This window comes from Protopterus annectens, chromosome 5.part1 (genome assembly GCF_019279795.1).
Source record: "Protopterus annectens isolate FY-2018-M chromosome 5.part1, PAN1.0, whole genome shotgun sequence".
Taxonomy (NCBI): Eukaryota; Metazoa; Chordata; order Ceratodontiformes; family Protopteridae; genus Protopterus; species Protopterus annectens.
Window position 1 is genome coordinate 565,918,912 of NC_056736.1, and position 16,568 is coordinate 565,935,479.

Below are 16,568 nucleotides of genomic sequence, written 5' to 3' on the forward strand. Positions count from 1 at the left end.
CTGAATGTGAGCCACAGCTGCTTGTGGGTACTGATGGTCCCTTGGACAGATTGACTGCAAAGTAGAAATGAAGTATATACCATGTATCAGAACTACAGTCTCAATTTAAATAGTGAGAACCATGCATTTTGATCTTGGATATCCAACCTCAGCCCTGCCTGTTGTCTTAAGTAAGTTATTTTAGAAGTATGTTTTTTTGTAGAAATAGGTAGAACTATAAAGACTAGACTGTTTTTCTGTTATGTCAGAACTGTTCTACTGATTTATTTTAAGTTGTTGTGTGATCTCTGAACTCTTGAGTAGCACTGTGGTGTAGTAGTATTGTCTTGTGTTTCTAATATTTATTATTAAATTTTTAAAATACTTTCAACTGTGGCTGATTTGTGTTAAGTAAGCTCTAGAGTACATTGCATGCTTATAAGTGATCCTGAACAAAGCCACTCTAATAAGCCTTAAGACTGATTAGTCACAGTTACCAATTGGATAATAATGTTGCACAGTAATAATCGGAGCAAACCAAATCACGCACGATGGACGAGTGCAAGGTTCTGAACCATGAATTAACAGCAAAAGATGAACCAGCACTCTGGAGACAGGCTATATAAAAATTTAATGTGGCAAATCAATCATAGAGAAATTACACAAGCAAACAGGTTTCGGCTAAAATCTAATAGCCTTCCTCAGTGCAACTAAAACAAACAGATGGTACATCCTGGTACTCTCTTATATATGAAAACATTTTTTTTTGAAAACATTTTTTAGTGACAACCTCAAAAAAACAACACACGTGCATATGAGATTATCCCATTCATGTTATAAATACAAATAAATGTGAAAATTCACCAAAAGTAACACATGTTCACACCAATAAACATGTAGAATAATATTATATAGAAAAAAAATCTATTAAGGGATACATAAACTATTAACAGGTGAACATGGATACCAAGACATTTCATTAGGGCCAGGTTTAAATAATGCCCCCAGCCTGGTTATCCAGGAAAATTCCATATTCAGTTTCTCATGCCAACCTGCTTTATTAGCCCAATGCATGTCTATTTTATCAATAATAGTAAATTTAAATTGAGCCGTTTTGTGTAACCTAGTATGTTTGAATAAAGCATTTGACAATGGGTGTGAATGTACTTTTGGTGAATTTTCACATTTATTTGTATTTATAACATGAATGGGATAATCTCATATGCATGTGTTTTGTTTTTTTGAGGTTGTCACTTTAAAAAATTTTTTCAAAAAAATTTCTTTCATGAGTACCAGGATGTACCATCTGTTTGTTTTAGTTGCACTGAGGAAGGCTATTAGATTTTAGCCGAAACCGGTCTGCTTGTGTAATTTCTCTGATTGATTTGCCACATTAAATTTTTATATAGCCTGTCTCCGGAGTGCTGGTTCATCTTTTGCTGTTGATTCATGGTTCAGAACCTTGCACTCGTCCATCGTGCATGATTTGGTTTGCTCTACTTACTCGTACACACGCTGGGGACGCTTGGAGGTGATGGCGGTCGTAGTGGTGGCTCTAAACTTATGGTGATCCTGGTTTATCTTCTGATGGGATTTTGGTCGTTTTTGCTGTTGATCCTAGTGTATTCTATTGGATATATTACAACTTTATATTGCGGAAAGGTTCGTTAGTGGATCGAAGACTAGTCTTTTCTTCATAAGACCCTGAATCAAGAGGTTTGACTGTTCGAGTTCTAATAGCACTGTAACCAATATTTTTGACTATTAGTAAACTAAAATTGCCATCTGGATTTGCATTTATAGTCACTATATGGTTTTTGACTGGTCGGAAACAGCGTGTTGATTTTTTATCAACCCATTGAAAAATGTTTGTTAAATTGGGCTTTTTCGTCTGATGGTGGACGCCATCTTTTTGACTTGTGTGTTAGACATTGGGCGTTTCTGTTCAGTCGCTCATACATTTTGGTATCTCGAATTACTGGATTTATACGGAGTCTTCTGGCCAATTCTTTGGACTAATTGGATGTGAATTAACATTCTGGATAATTATCTGATTGTGGGCAGTATGGACTAACATTTATGAGACAATATACATGTATGGGCCTCTTCTTTTTTTACGTATGCATCAACGGTTGATTTCATTATAGGTTTGGGACTCTAAACTCATAAGTGTTGTACAACATATAACAATTATTTATTTTATATGTTTTCTATATTGCCATATATCTTTGGTTTACAATATGATGGGATGTCTACAAATCTATTGTTGGGCTAGGATTTATGGTTGAGAACAGGCTTTGGTTTCATAATAATTACTTAGTGGATATTCTGACTTGTCATTAAGACTATATTACTGTTAATCATTTTTATATAATATTTTGGATTTGCTATTTGGTTGTGCGACTGGGTTATTTCACTGGTGAAGCTGGCTTGCTTTATAACAGTACCTAAATACCAATGGGGTTTATTAATGGTGAGCTATTTATTTGATCTGCTGACTATTTCCTGGAAGCATTTATCTTGTGTTGATGATTGTCCAAGGCTAAGACGAATGTCGGCCATTCATTTAAAGTCAGCAGTTAAACACCTTTATTGAATTTTTATATACTTATGGTTCATAGCTCACTTTTATGTGGTTGAAACGAATGTTGACTACAATCATTGGTGTATGTATTCTATTCAAGTATACCAGAGTTATGAACCTTGGTTGACTTAACTTAAAAATGTTTTATATATATTTGAGTGCTTCATACAGTCTGTTATAACGCAAGTTTGGATTAGGTGCATCACACCTTCAGCTATTTTTTTTGTTAAACAACCCATATTGGGCTAATTTTTGCCGAGCCTCTTCTCATTTATAACCATGGCCTAACATTTGAGGGGATAAGAATCTAATATTGTATCTTATGGTCTAAAAACATATTTATAACCTATTGGTTGAGGGTAATATCTTTCTTTGATTCAATAATAAGTTACACATTGATAAGTCATATATTGGTGCTTTATTATGGATCTCAGGGTCATATTGCGGGAACTGTCTGCTGACAGGGATAATCTTGAAGTATTTGGATTGAATCAATCAGGAGCTAATGAATCTAATGATATTCCCAGGGATGCTAAATCACTTTGCAATGCTGTTTTTCACAAAATAACTAAGAACATGAGGGCTCTAAGATCTAATATTTGGCACCTTAAGCTATTTAAAGCCTATAAAATAAAGAATATTACACCATGTGGGCTCAGAATTAGGATCCAACCATTGGTTGGTCTGATTGACCTACAACTGTCTCAGGAATGGGTGGAGACTCAACATCGGGCCTCAATGCTTTTTGTAGACACACTCTATGAACGGATTATTGACTCCCAAACTATTGAAATTCACCAAAATTGCTTAGAGGCCCAAAAATCTGAATCTGAGGTGTTTTATAATACTCATATTTCCAATTTGGCGAAAGAACTGGCCCATTTAGAGGAGCAATTGGTCAAAAAGAAAATCTATAAATATAATAGAGACTTGGCAGATTATGAAAAGGGCAAACCTTTCATGGTACAAAAAACTGTCAGATTTAATGATTCTAGTTTCAGGCCAAACAATAGGTGAAAACGACCCAGATCCATATTGAAGAAACATACTTCAACTACTAGTGGTACATTGGAGGATGACACTTCATCCACCACTGACTATGATTGTCCTCCCCTCCAAGATTCCCCAATAGCCAAAAGGAGACCATCTGGTGATTCTTTAATCCCTTTAGATCTAGCAAACGCAGGGGTGGGAGAAAACATAAACACAAGGGGACCAAATTTGGCAACACTGTTACAAAAAATTGTGAAACAATAAACAAATGTATACAATATCTCATCTTTTGAACTTTCAGAAGCTCAAAATAAACTGCTGAACAAAGGTTTAAATTTTGTGCCTACTGTGTCTGTTCCTGAACATATACTGATTAATGAGTTGAATGATTTTTGCAGGTTGATTAATTTAAAAATATTCTTTTCAGACAATACTGACTATCAAGGATCAACACGTTTTAAATTCGGTCCATCTGACTTTCAGCCCCCAATGGATAAGCATGTATCTATTTTTAAGGAATGTGTGTCTAAGGAGTTACACTTTTCTTTAAGTTATCAATCTCAAAAACACAATCTTACAGTGGAGGAACAACAAGCATTGCATGCTTTAAGATCCAATCATGACATTGTTATTCTACCTGCGGACAAGGGTGGAGCTATTGTGGTGATGGACTGGTCTATGTATCGAGCTGAGATTCTTAGACAACTATCTGATGTCAAGTTTTATATTCAACTGGTGGTTGAGCCTACAAAAAACTTTAAAATACATATTGATTCCATGTTAGATCTAGCAACTGAAGAGAATATCATCACTAGAAATATATGCAAACAATTGAAAGTATCGGATCCAAAAGCTCAATATCTTTATTTGCTTCCCAAAATTCACAAGGATCCCTTAAATCCTCCCGGTAGGCCTATCGTATCGGGTAATGGATCATTGACTGAACGTCTGTCTGCCTTTTTGACTTTTCATCTCAAACCATTGCTCAGTTTGGTTAGATCTAAGCTTAAAGATACGACTGAATTTCTTCAGATATTTCAAGACACACAGCTGGAGGCTAATTGGTGGTTATGTACGTTGGATGTAACATCCCTTTACACCAACATTCCACATAATGCCGGACTATCGGCTGTTGCTTTCTGGTTGGACCAAGCAAAGTTATATAGTCCAGAATTTAACAATTTTCTTATCGAATTGACTGAATGTGTCTTGACTAAAAATGTTTTTTAATTTGAAGGGCAGGTCTATTGGCAGGTAAGGGGTACGGCTATGGGGGCTTCTTTTGCCCCCATTTATGCTGATCTATTCATTGGTTTCTATGAGCAACAATACATTTATAATTCTAACATGAATAAATATATGCAGGAACTAGATATTTGGCGCAGGTATCTAGATGATTGTTGGATGGTGTGGCGGGGTGATTTGGATTTGGCGGATGATTTTTGTGAGATATTTGAACAATAATGAAATGGGCATCCATTTTACTATACAAATACAATATCAAGAAAGTGTTTTTGGATGTGGCTGTTTCCAGACAGGCAGACCATACTTTGGCTACTAAAGTTCATAGGAAATTTCCACAATATAACACCCTTCTTCATGCCACCAGCAATTATCCCCGCCACATCATCGACAATATTCCTAAATAACAATTTTTGCGTATTAAACGCGTATGTTCATCAGATGAGTCACATTTGGTATGTGAATATGATTTAGCTCCGAGGTTCATTGATGGGGGTTATAATCCCAATCGCATTATTCAAACTAGGAATCTGGTCAGAAATACTCCTAGGTCTGAATTATTACTTTATAAACATTTCAACCAAGTAAACAATAGAGATCAGCCAATTAGGTTCATAACATTTGGTAGTAATACCCCCCCTTTTTAGACAAATTGTCAGTAATCATTGGGAGATCTTAAGAGCCCATGAACATCTTGGGGAAATATTACCTCAAACTTGCTCATTTTCATATAAGAGGGAAGAACATTGAACACCCATTTTTCACACTATAAGAGGTACAATCCTTCCAGACCAGCACAAACTACTATACTGGGTGACCAACTGAGAGGTTGTTATCCATGTAGCCATTGTAACGCATGTCAATATATATACAAAACAATGGAATTTACCAGCAAAAATACCCCCAAAATATAGAAGATTAACATTTTTGGGAATTGTAATACTGATTGGGTAGTTTATATGGCCCACTTGTTCTTGTTTGGCATTCTATGTGGGACAAACTTCCAGACCATTGAAATATCGTATCAGCGAACATTTAAGTGCCATTAGAACTAGCAAATTGTCAAATGCTTTATTCAAACATACTAGGTTACACAAAACGGCTCAATTTAAATTTACTGTTATTGATAAAATAGACATGCATAAGGCTAATAAAGCAGGTTGGCATGAGAAACTGAACAACATGGAATTTTCCTGGATAACCAGGCTAGGGGCATTATTTAAACGTGGCCTTAATGAAATGTCTTGGTATCCATGTTCACCTGTTAATAGTTTATGTATCCCTTAATAGATTTTTTTCTATATAATAATATTGTTCTACATGTCTATTGGTATGAACATGTTACTTTTGGTGAATTTTCACATTTATTTGTATTTATAACATGAATGGGATAATCTCATATGCATGCGTGTTGTTTTTTTGAGGTTGTCACTTTAAAAAATTTTTTCAAAAAAAATTTTTTTCATACGAGTACCAGGATGTACCATCTGTTTGTTTTAGTTGCACTGAGGAAGGCTATTAGATTTTAGCCGAAACCAGTTTGCTTGTGTAATTTCTCTGATTTGCCACATTAAATTTTTATATAGCCTGTCTCCGGAGTGCTGGTTCATCTTTTGCTGTTGATGCACAGTAATAATTGGACACCCTTTTTAAGGGCCTTTGGGTAGCTGATAAATATTAGCTGGTGGTGGCAGTGATTACTACGGGGTAGTCTGGGTAAAGAGGCACAGCTAGAGAATTTTTCTCAGCCTTTTCCCAGAAGTGTCTGTGAAGTTGTATAAATACTTATCTCAAAGTGTGCGTGTCAGCTACTTGGGCAGGGACATGAAGCAGTGGTTGGACAGAGAGGGTACTGGAGGTTAGCTTGCCATCTAGGCTGATATCGGGACCCTGTAGCTGTGTCAGTGGGGACTATTTGTAGATGCAGTTACACTTGTGTGTTGTCAGAAGTATATCTTTGTTGAAGATGATTCCACAATTCGTCAATAAATGTGGCTCTCTCTGTGAGGTTATGCAGTTGCGGTAGTATTCAGTTAATTAAGGTTGCCAGACCCAGTAAGCGTTTCATTATTTTGTGCACTGTGAGAAGGCTTACAGTTCATTTCAAGTCATCAAAACCTTTTATTGAGGTGTGAGGTACTTGGTCGTGTTTTAGTTTGAGTCAAAAACTAAAAGCATTCTAAGAGGATGTATAAATGGATACTTTGCAGGGTATGAAGTGAACAAAACTTTTCCTTTTTTAGCTGGGGTGATAATTCACATTTGTGAATACTTTGAGTCCTTGTTGGTGTAAATTCTGGGTGCTCTGAATGCAGCAACTCCATCCCAGAAGTATCTTAATGGATAGTGGCAATGCATTTGTAAGCAGTGGAAGTCTGTTCAGTCTGGGACAGCAGGGCTTCTTTAATTATTGTTTTTCTTGCACGGTGACACAAACCTACATATTTCCATATTGCTTCATATTGTGTTGGTTTGTTATTTGTTAATGTACTAATGTTTACCAGGATTGCTCAAATCTGACCAGTTGCAGGACAAGCCTGGTTAGCAGAGCATACACAAGTATATTTTCTGTTTCAGTAGATTATTGTAATGGTATGTGGTTGAAATGGTAAGGTTGGGTCTAAGAACAGCCCTAAGTATTTATAAGTGGTTTACTGTTTTTATAATGCCGCTTTCTTGAAAATTAGATATCACTATGAAACTTCTGTTGTAATTGCAGGAAGAAGACCTCCGGCAGATCTTCATGTTGACAGTTGAAGTACTACAGGAGTTTACTAGACGTGAAAATCTTAATGCACAGATGTCTTCAGTTTTTCAGCGTTATCTTGCACTAGCCAATCAGGTTTTAAGCTGGAACTTTCTTCCTCCAAATTATATCCTTTTCCATCATGCTGTAAATTGTTGGGTCATTTTTCTGACACTTGGAATTTCATACTTTGCTGTGTCTTGGGAAACCAGGAGAGTTTTAGTTTGTTCAGAAATTGGATGCTTTATGTTGTAGTGAGTATGTTTTATGCTGTAGTGGTGGAATGCAAAACTAAATGTTTTTTTGTTATTGTAAATTAATGTGTATGTTGACATTTGTAATAGGTTAACTTGCTCAGAAAAGTTTTAGAAATCACAGTAGCAGTACATTATGTAATATGATCAGCTGCACTAATGGAGGAGTTTGATTATTAAATGGTAGGAAGTGTGTTCATAAAGCTCGTTCTGTAGAGTAGAGGTTTTGGTCCTCATTGTGCCCCAGGTGACCTGGATTTGATTATTGGACTGGATGCTAGAAGGGGAGGGATGAGAGTGAAGAATCAGTACTCACCCAGCCTGGAATTGTTGTTGGCGGAGTCCCTCTACAAGAGCTTGTACCGAGGGTAAGGTCTGGGGAGTGGCAAGCTCACCCAAGGACTGCTTGTGTATTATAGCTGGAATCAATCATGGGTGTTCAGAAGCACATATTAACACTGGGTCCAGCATAGCGGGCATTGCATTGTGGTCTTTGTTTAACAGAGGCAGGTGTAGGAGTATAGAAAGTACCTTAATCCCTTCTGTATGTTGATCACAGTTCTCAGCTCTTCATTCCTTCTGCTTTTGTCCCTAGGATGTCAGGAGGTCAAGAGGAGTCAGTTTGCCACGATTGGTGGTGGTGAGGGGATTGCATTGGGTTTGGAACATAAAGTAATTGTGTACATTCAGACCTCTGTGATGTAACTGAGTCACCCATGTCCAGGGTTTCATTTGCTTTGGGTTTACTGTGGAATGCTGAAGGTGCTGCAGAAACATTCCTTCTGCATGTGATATCTGGTTCCAGAGTGTTGTATAGGTAGACCAAGAGGGAAGCTGCTGTGGCTCCAGACACCAAAAATATAATAGTTCAGAATACTGAAAACACTGATCTTGTCTTTTCTATTTTTACTGTTGTAAGGATTTGGCGGTTACCATGCTCTGTCATTGTTGCCCATCTTTTCACAGACTGCAGCCAAATCTCAGGACCTTGCAAGTATGTAGTACCTAGCAGAAGTAACAGGAGCCATTTTCAGTCTCTCACACTGTGTAAGAGACTGGAGTGCTGCTTTCATACTAATGAATCACTTTAGAGAAGCCAACAGTGAGTAGTCAAAGGAAAAACAAGAATGGAGAGTGATCGATTCTAATCTGGTGATTTTTGAGACGCCTTTTTTGAACAGTATGGAGGTGATTATCGTCATGTTGCAGTCTTTCTCCAAGAGTGCCCCTTTAACAGTGACTGTTGAACAACAAACACCTGTTTGAAGGGTAAAGCTTGTAATAAATACAGATTGATACATTCCCAGAACCATAACGAGCATAAAAGGATGAGCAACCACTTTGTTTTCAAGTTTTTTATGTTGTATTGGGGGTGTTAATGTTATCCAGGAAGGGTAAAATACCAGTGTGGGAGACGGATTCTCCATAAAGGCCACCGCAATAAGTGAATTTTTTTGCCTAGGAGCTTCTCACGATTATACTTGTTTGATTTGTCAGGCATTTGTCCCTAAAATCCTTCGTATCAGGCTTTTTTCCCTTTCTTTGTATCTTCAGAATTAGCAACTTAAGCTTCTTGCTAAATATACTATGGATGGAGCTTCCTGCCCAGACGGTTAGCCATCAGGGAAGAAGCAGGTGAAAAAGGTAAGACCGGAATCTTCTGCTGTCAAGACTCTGCCAGGTGTTTCTCCTGTGGTTGTTACAAACCTGTAGTGTTCACCTGGCTGTGTTGTTGGATTTTTTTGCCACGTCCAGGTTGGAGGCCAGCGAGGATCTGGCAGACAGCATGTCCGATGAGGCTTTGCAGGTGTCCATTTCGACATTAAGTGGGAACCACGGTTGATTGTTTCCAAGGGGTCTAGGGGGTTCTGAAGGTTGTTCTTAGGGAAAGACGTTCCTATTCTGATTGTGGAATGCCGTCCTGAGTCAGAGCATTCTCAGTTCTCTAGTATGGACATTCCTTTAAAGAAACAAAAAACAAAACTTTTCTCCTACTCCTAGGGATCCACAGAGTGGCAGGCCTTTACTCAGGGGGTTATTTATTGATTTACTCTCATTAAGGCCTCCTCAAGGGGTTTCAGTTTCTGCTCCTCCTCTGTCCTCCTCTACACTTACAATTATCAAGGAATTGAATTCTTCTGAGGAAGAGTTGGATTCTAATGAAGAATCCCTTACTTATTCTACTGTTTCCTTCCCCTTTAGACTACGGGTCTGAGATACTACTACTCGGGGAAAATTTCTTTGGGGACACGAGGATTATGGATCTTAAGTGGGATTGTGCCCATTTTTCTGACTGCCATAAGAGGCAGTATGAAGTACTGCAGATGAAATTTCCTTAACTTGCGGCTATTCCTGCTGTCTTGGCCGCTTTGTTTTTTCCAATTATTCTAAAGTGTCTGATTCTCTGCCCCCTGCTCCCAAGAAGTCTGATAGGTTTTATAGGGTGCCCGAGGATTGTTCCTTTTTGTTCAAATGTCCTGATGCTAACACCTCTGTGGTGTCTGTACCCTCTGATAAGCCATCTCAGTTGCTTCCTTCATCTGAGTTTACTGCCTTCTGAGAAGGACAGCAGAACCATGGACAGGCTGAGAAAGAAGGTTTATATTTGGGCTGCCCTAGCTTTTAGGGCTATTAATTCTCAGACCCATATATCTAGGGATTTGTTGGCTGTTCTTTCTCAGGCTTCTTAGCTTTTTTCCTGATCTTCCAGACTTTGAGAGTAAATCTTCTGCTCTTTCCTTGCTAGGGACTTCCTAAGTAGTTTGTCATTCTATCAAATGTAGTTATGATGCAGTGGATGCCTCTTCTAGGGCTGCTGCTTTTGGCTTAGTACTGAGGAGGTATTCTTGGCTCAGATTTCAACCTTTACCCAATGACATTAAGGCTAAGTTGATGGATGGTCATCTGGATAATAAACTTTTGTTTGGGGAAGCGGCTGCTGGTTTAAGTCTCTTCAGGACAAGGGGAAAGCCTTACAGGAGCTTAAACATGTCTTTGTTTCATCTGTGCCTAAATTTCAGGGAATCTACACTTCTAAGCGAGCCTTTGTTAGTAGACAGTCTCGCCCTCCTGCTAAAGGTAAAAAGGGTGGTAAATGGGCTCCTCCTGCTAAGGCCAGTCAGACTGCAGGGATTCAAAAGCCTTCCTTTCTTGACACACCAGGTGCTATCTGACTATCCAGCTGTTCCCAGCCACATTCCTCTTTCTCTTTTTATTTGGCTCTGAATCGCTCAGGATTCTTGTGTTCTGCCAATCATTGGTCAGGGGTACTTCATAGTGTGGATTTTCCATTCTCTTTTTATGGGCATTCTTCAGCCTTTTCGGGAACAACGACTTTCTTCCCAGAGGGTTTTCAGGATCTGTTGTCTCAGGGTACTGTAGCCCCAAAAGAGGAAGGGGTTTTATTCAAGAATGTTTCTAGTGCCCATAAAAGAGGCTACTTATCTGTCATCTAAACACTTTTCTAAAGGGGCCTTCCTTTTGGATGTTGTCCCTTCAGACCCGGTTTCCTCTCTTGCTGCCTCAGGCCTTTCTGGTGTGTCTGTTTCTCAAGGATGCTTATCTCCATAATGTGAAGTTGTTCAATCTTGCCGTTCTTTCTTTACTGATGGGTTCGAAGTCTGTCCATCAGCTTTGGTACAGCCGTTTGCAAACCTCGAGGTTTACCAGCAGCTCGAGGCCAAGCCCCTCGAATACCACAGATCTGGTTTGCCGTGGCACTGATCAGAGGTTCCAGTTTTGCTCGAGCCATTATTTCTTCAAAAAGTGTATTTTTGCAAGTTATTTCAAAACTGTTTTCTATTATCTCTAAATAGTTTGTGTAGCCTTGTCTAGCTTCTTAAAAGCTCCCCTTACCCAGAGTGTGTTACTTAGTGTAGTTGTATTGGCCTCGTGTTTTTTGGCCTAGTTTAGATCCTTCTGCATTTACATAGTGTATAACTATGTATATATATATATATATATATATATATATATATATATATATATATATACATATATATATTTAGCTTAGCGTTGGCCTTTTGTTTTTTTGGGCCATTGTTTATAGTGTGTGTGTTCTTGCAGTTTAGAGCATAGTTCTACCTTTGGCTTTTTTCTAGGCTTATTTGTGTGGTGTGTTTTTAGAGCCTAGGCATGGTTCTTCAATAGTATATGTGTGTTTGTGTGTGTGTGTATATATGTATATGTATATATATATATATATATATATATATATGTGTATATATATATATATATATATATATATATATGTGTATATATATATATATATATATATATATATGTGTATATATATATATATATATATATATATATATGTATATTTTTTTTTTTTTTTCCCCCCTTAGGCTTATTTTGTGGTTGTGTTCTGTGTTTAAGCCTAAGGCATTTTGATTATTGGATATGGCTGATGACAAGGATAAGCACCCAAAGTTTGGGTTTAAAAAGTGTCCAGACTGCGGGCAAAAAATGTCGGTGACTGATGGCCATGTGATGTGCGTTTACTGCTTAGGAGCTGTCCATTTACAGGTGTCTTGCAGTATTTGTCACTCCTTCTCCTCTAGGATGTTACTGGAGAGGAAAAGAAAGTTTAGTCGACTGAGGCTTGTTGAAGCATCTATTTCATGAAGCATTGAGTGACCAGGATGTGGCCAGAAAGTTCTCCAAGCCCCCTAAATCCTCAGGGGACTCTAAGGACTCCAAACTGTCAAAGGACTCCAAAGAATTTGGAAGATACTGTGACATTGGATCCACAGACCTCGGAGCCAACTCTCTTTTTCGTTTCTGAGCTGGCCCACAGCTCTGGAGCTGGTATCTGAGAGGCCTCTATCTCCACTTCTTCAGTCGGCACCATCTGTGCATTCTTTTAGGTCTTCTGTCAGCCTGTCAGATTTGGATATGGACCAATTGGTGCAGAAGCTTTTACGGGCACCAGGCTTTGCTAAATTGTCTGCTCCGACCCTAGTGTCTGAACCGAAGACCACTACCCTTGATTTGACTGCTCCTCCGAGCAGTACCGGACCTTCGGAGCTGGAGGGAGCTGACCTGTTGATAGTGCAGCCTTTGGAGCCAAGACCTGCTCCAATGTCCTCTATTCCATCTACTCTGATGTCCTCCATGCCGACCAGGGACTCTAGGAGCCGACACTCTCCTGTCTGGTCTGGGGAGGATAGTTGCACCGACTTGTCATTGCCGACTCTTCCTCTCGGGGCTTTGGCTCAGATGAGCTCGGCTCCTACCTCCAGCCCAGAGCCCGCAGCTTCAGTGCAGGAGGGGTTGGCGGTTCCTTCGGGTCTGACTCCTTATCAGAGCTGCAATGCCTTCGAAGCCATGAGGAAAGCCTTGTCCCCCAAGACCTCTTCTCCAGGTCTTGCTTCCTTATCCCCCAAAGCACCTGTGTCCACTTCTGCTTCCATCGTCCAGGCTAGGCGTAGAGACTCTAAGTCTCAGGTAGCCCTACAGGGTGCGCTCCCTGCTCTTCTGAGACCTGCCCAGAGGCTCCCACTGAGGAGGTCCCCAGGAAGAGACTGTGCAAGAGGAGACACTTGGACTCCCCACAGAAGTCTTTAACATTTGATACTGACTTGTATGAGTCAGAAGGGTCTCTCTGAGGATATCTCCTTTGTGGAGATAATCGAGATCCTTAGGCAGAGGGGTGATTGGCAGTCCAAAAGCCCTACTGAGGATGAGTCCGTTCTCCTGAAGGCTTTCGGATCTCGACCCTCCACCTCTTGGTTGTCTCCGCCCTTCGATGCGTTCATGCAGCTGGTCTTTTGGAGGGCATGAGAATCACTGGAGACCATGGAGCTTGTTCCTCTGAGGCCTAATAAATTTATTTCTGCTCCAATAGATAAAACCTTTTTGTCCAAAGAGTCCCTGTTGATGCCATGATGGAGGCGGCGGCCACCAAAAAGGAAATGTCCGAGACATCCTCATCTATTCTTCCTCCTAATAGAGAGTCTAGGATCATAGATCGAGATGGGAAAAGCATGTTTAGTTCAGTGACTTTTACACACCGTTCACTGAACTATTTGACCCATTTCACTAGGTTGCAAAGAGATCCCCTTAAGGAGTTGGGAGATATTCTTCAGGGTACTGTAGCTGCAGGGGTCTCTGAGAAAGTTGCCGCCGAGCTTGCTACCCTAAATTCTATTGTGAACTCGTCTATGCTTCTCATATCATATGCAGCTGATGGAATGAGTAGGGTGGCGGGTGCAGGGATTGCTCTCAGAAAACATTCCTGGGTGCGCTTGTGTTCCTTTGTGGAGCCCTTAGTCTTAATTCATGAACACCCCTTTTGATGGCTAATCCCTTTTTGGGCCGAAAGTGAAGGAAACTTTGACCAGGTGTGAACAGGAGGGAAAGACTGTCTGCCGTCAGAGTCCATTTTTCCACCCCTACTCGGCCTTTACCCCAAAGGCCAAAGGGGAGGAAAGATGTGGTTCCAGAAAGCCCAAGGAACCTTTCAGAACACACGTGGTGAAACCCCCCTCTAGGGGCAGAGGAGGGGGTAATAATGGATGATGCAACCCTCGTGGCAAAGGGGGTCTGCAACACCAGGGTGAACAGAGATCAATTCTCTGGTCAACCCTGTCAGTGCTCCTGAAAGGAGACCCGACTGTCCTGCTGTGGAGGCAGTCGGGGTCACTTATCTTTGTATTCAGATGCCTGGCTAGATGTAACAAAAGACAACTGGGTACAAAGTATCATTTCCAGAGGGTATTTCATACCTTTCTCCACAACCCCCACCCTGCCTGCAAGGAGAATCCCGGACGTTCCACCCAGTTACAGGGAACAAGCAACTATAGAGGTCCACAAGTTGCTTGAAAAGAGTCATCCAGCCATTCCCAGCAGACCAAATAGGATTAGGAACTTACTCAAGGTTCTTTTTGGTTCCGAAGAAAACAGGGGACTGGAGACCTATTTTGGACATCAGCAGACTCAACCAGTTTGTGAAGAAAGAAGTTTAGGATGGTCACGCTACAGTCTATACTTCCCTTTTTAGGGAAAGACAATTGGATTGTGCTTGATAGTTCTCAAGGATGCGTACTACCACGTAAAATTGGCCAGGCCATTCAGAGATCACCTGCATTTCCGTTTGGGAGCCAATCATTGTCCATTTTGAGCCCTGCCCTTTGGTCTCACTACAGCCCCCAGTGTGTTCACCAAATGCATGGCAGTGGTCATGGCTCACCTGAGGCGTTTAGGATTCCAGGTGTTTCTGTACGTAGACGATTGGCTCCTTACCTCCACCACCAGGCATCAACTGATTCAGGCAAGGGAATACACTCTGACACTCTGCAATCACTTGGGCATTACAGTCAACTCTGAAGTGTCTGCCTTGTCGCCATCGCAGCATATCGTTTTTATAGGAGTAGAGTTACACTTCAACAAACACCACTATAAGACTACCAGTCAAGAGAGTCTTTCTTCTTCGCCAGCACATTGGTATTGAAAGACAGAGAGCACCTGCCGCAGAAGTTTTAAAAGTATTGGGTTTTATGGCTGCAGAGATCTTGGCCATACCATTAGCAAGGATGCATATGTGGATTCTTCAATGGCTGCTGTTCACTCAATGGTCTTATCAGGAACTTTCAATGAATCACCCGATTTTAATTATGAACTCTTGCAGGAGAGATCTCCATTGGTGGTTGACGTCTCTTCATGTAACCATAGGACGTCCCTTTGTACTATCCCCCCCAATAACCACTGTAACCATGGACACTTCGCTGATAGGGGGGGCATTTTCAGTGAAAGACTGCCCAAGGCACATGGACAGATCAAGAGTCACATTTGCATATCAGTGTTCTGGAGATGAGAGCAGTACTCCAGGACTCTCTTCCTCTAGGAATGATTGCAATTCAGGCAGACATGTCAGTAGTCTGGTACTTGAACAAGCAAGGCAGAACCAAGTCTTACCCCTTTGCCGAGAAGCCCTCAGAGTTTGACAGTGGGCTGTTTCCTCCCAGTGCTTTCTGTTGGCAATGCACATCCCAGGAAGATCCAACGTGTTAGACAAACTGAGCAGGGCAGTCTTGTTGCCGCACGAGTGGTCCCTCAAGAAAGAGATTGCGGACAGGATTTTCCACAAATGGGGCCAGCCTTGCTGTGATCTTTTTGCCAGCCACGTCAACACGAAATGTATAAGCTACTTTGCCCTGATTCCTCCTTTGGGAGAAGCCCAGAGAGATGCACTCGTACATGATTGACCCCCCCCCCCCACCTCGGGTCTCTTCTATGCATTCCCTCCTATCCTGTTGATACCCAGACTTCTACAGAAAGCAAAATCACTGGGAAAGGACCATTCTTATAGCCCCTCATTGGCCTCGGCAGATTTGGTTCCCATTTCCTAATCATCATCTCTTGGAGGATCCATGGATTCTGGACCCAGTTCCAGACCTTCTGACACATCCGTCAGGGGTCCTCCATCCCTCCTTGCAGTCACTGAAGGTGACAGCTTGGCTGCTCCAGTTCCCCTCATAGCCAGGCTTCATAACTTTTCCAGTGAGACCAAACAGATCCTTTTGTCTTCCCATAAGCCGTCCACTAGAAGATTATAGCTTTGTAAGTGGAAGAGATTTTCCATATGGGCCTCTAAGCAGAACATTGATCCTTATCAAGCCCCCTTGATGTCCATACTAGAATTCTTGACTATGATCTTTAATAAAGGAGTGGCAGCTGCAACAGTTCGGGTTCAGTTGGCTGCTATATTTAACTTTCATCTCTGAGCTGACTGGCTAAACATAATGTCCCACAAGTTATCCAAGCCCTT

At 40.7% G+C, this 16,568-nt stretch overlaps 1 protein-coding gene across 1 annotated transcript in view; it reads left to right on the forward strand.

Annotated features, from left to right (window-relative positions):
- Positions 1–16,568, forward strand: part of XPO4 (exportin 4) — a 1,500,264-nt gene that overhangs the window by 339,692 nt on the left and 1,144,004 nt on the right. Inside the window, exons 4-5 of the mRNA XM_044073186.1 lie at positions 7,518–7,691; positions 13,481–13,530. Coding sequence (XP_043929121.1) covers positions 7,518–7,691; positions 13,481–13,530 — 224 coding nt within the window. The remainder of the gene's footprint in view (positions 1–7,517; positions 7,692–13,480; positions 13,531–16,568) is intronic.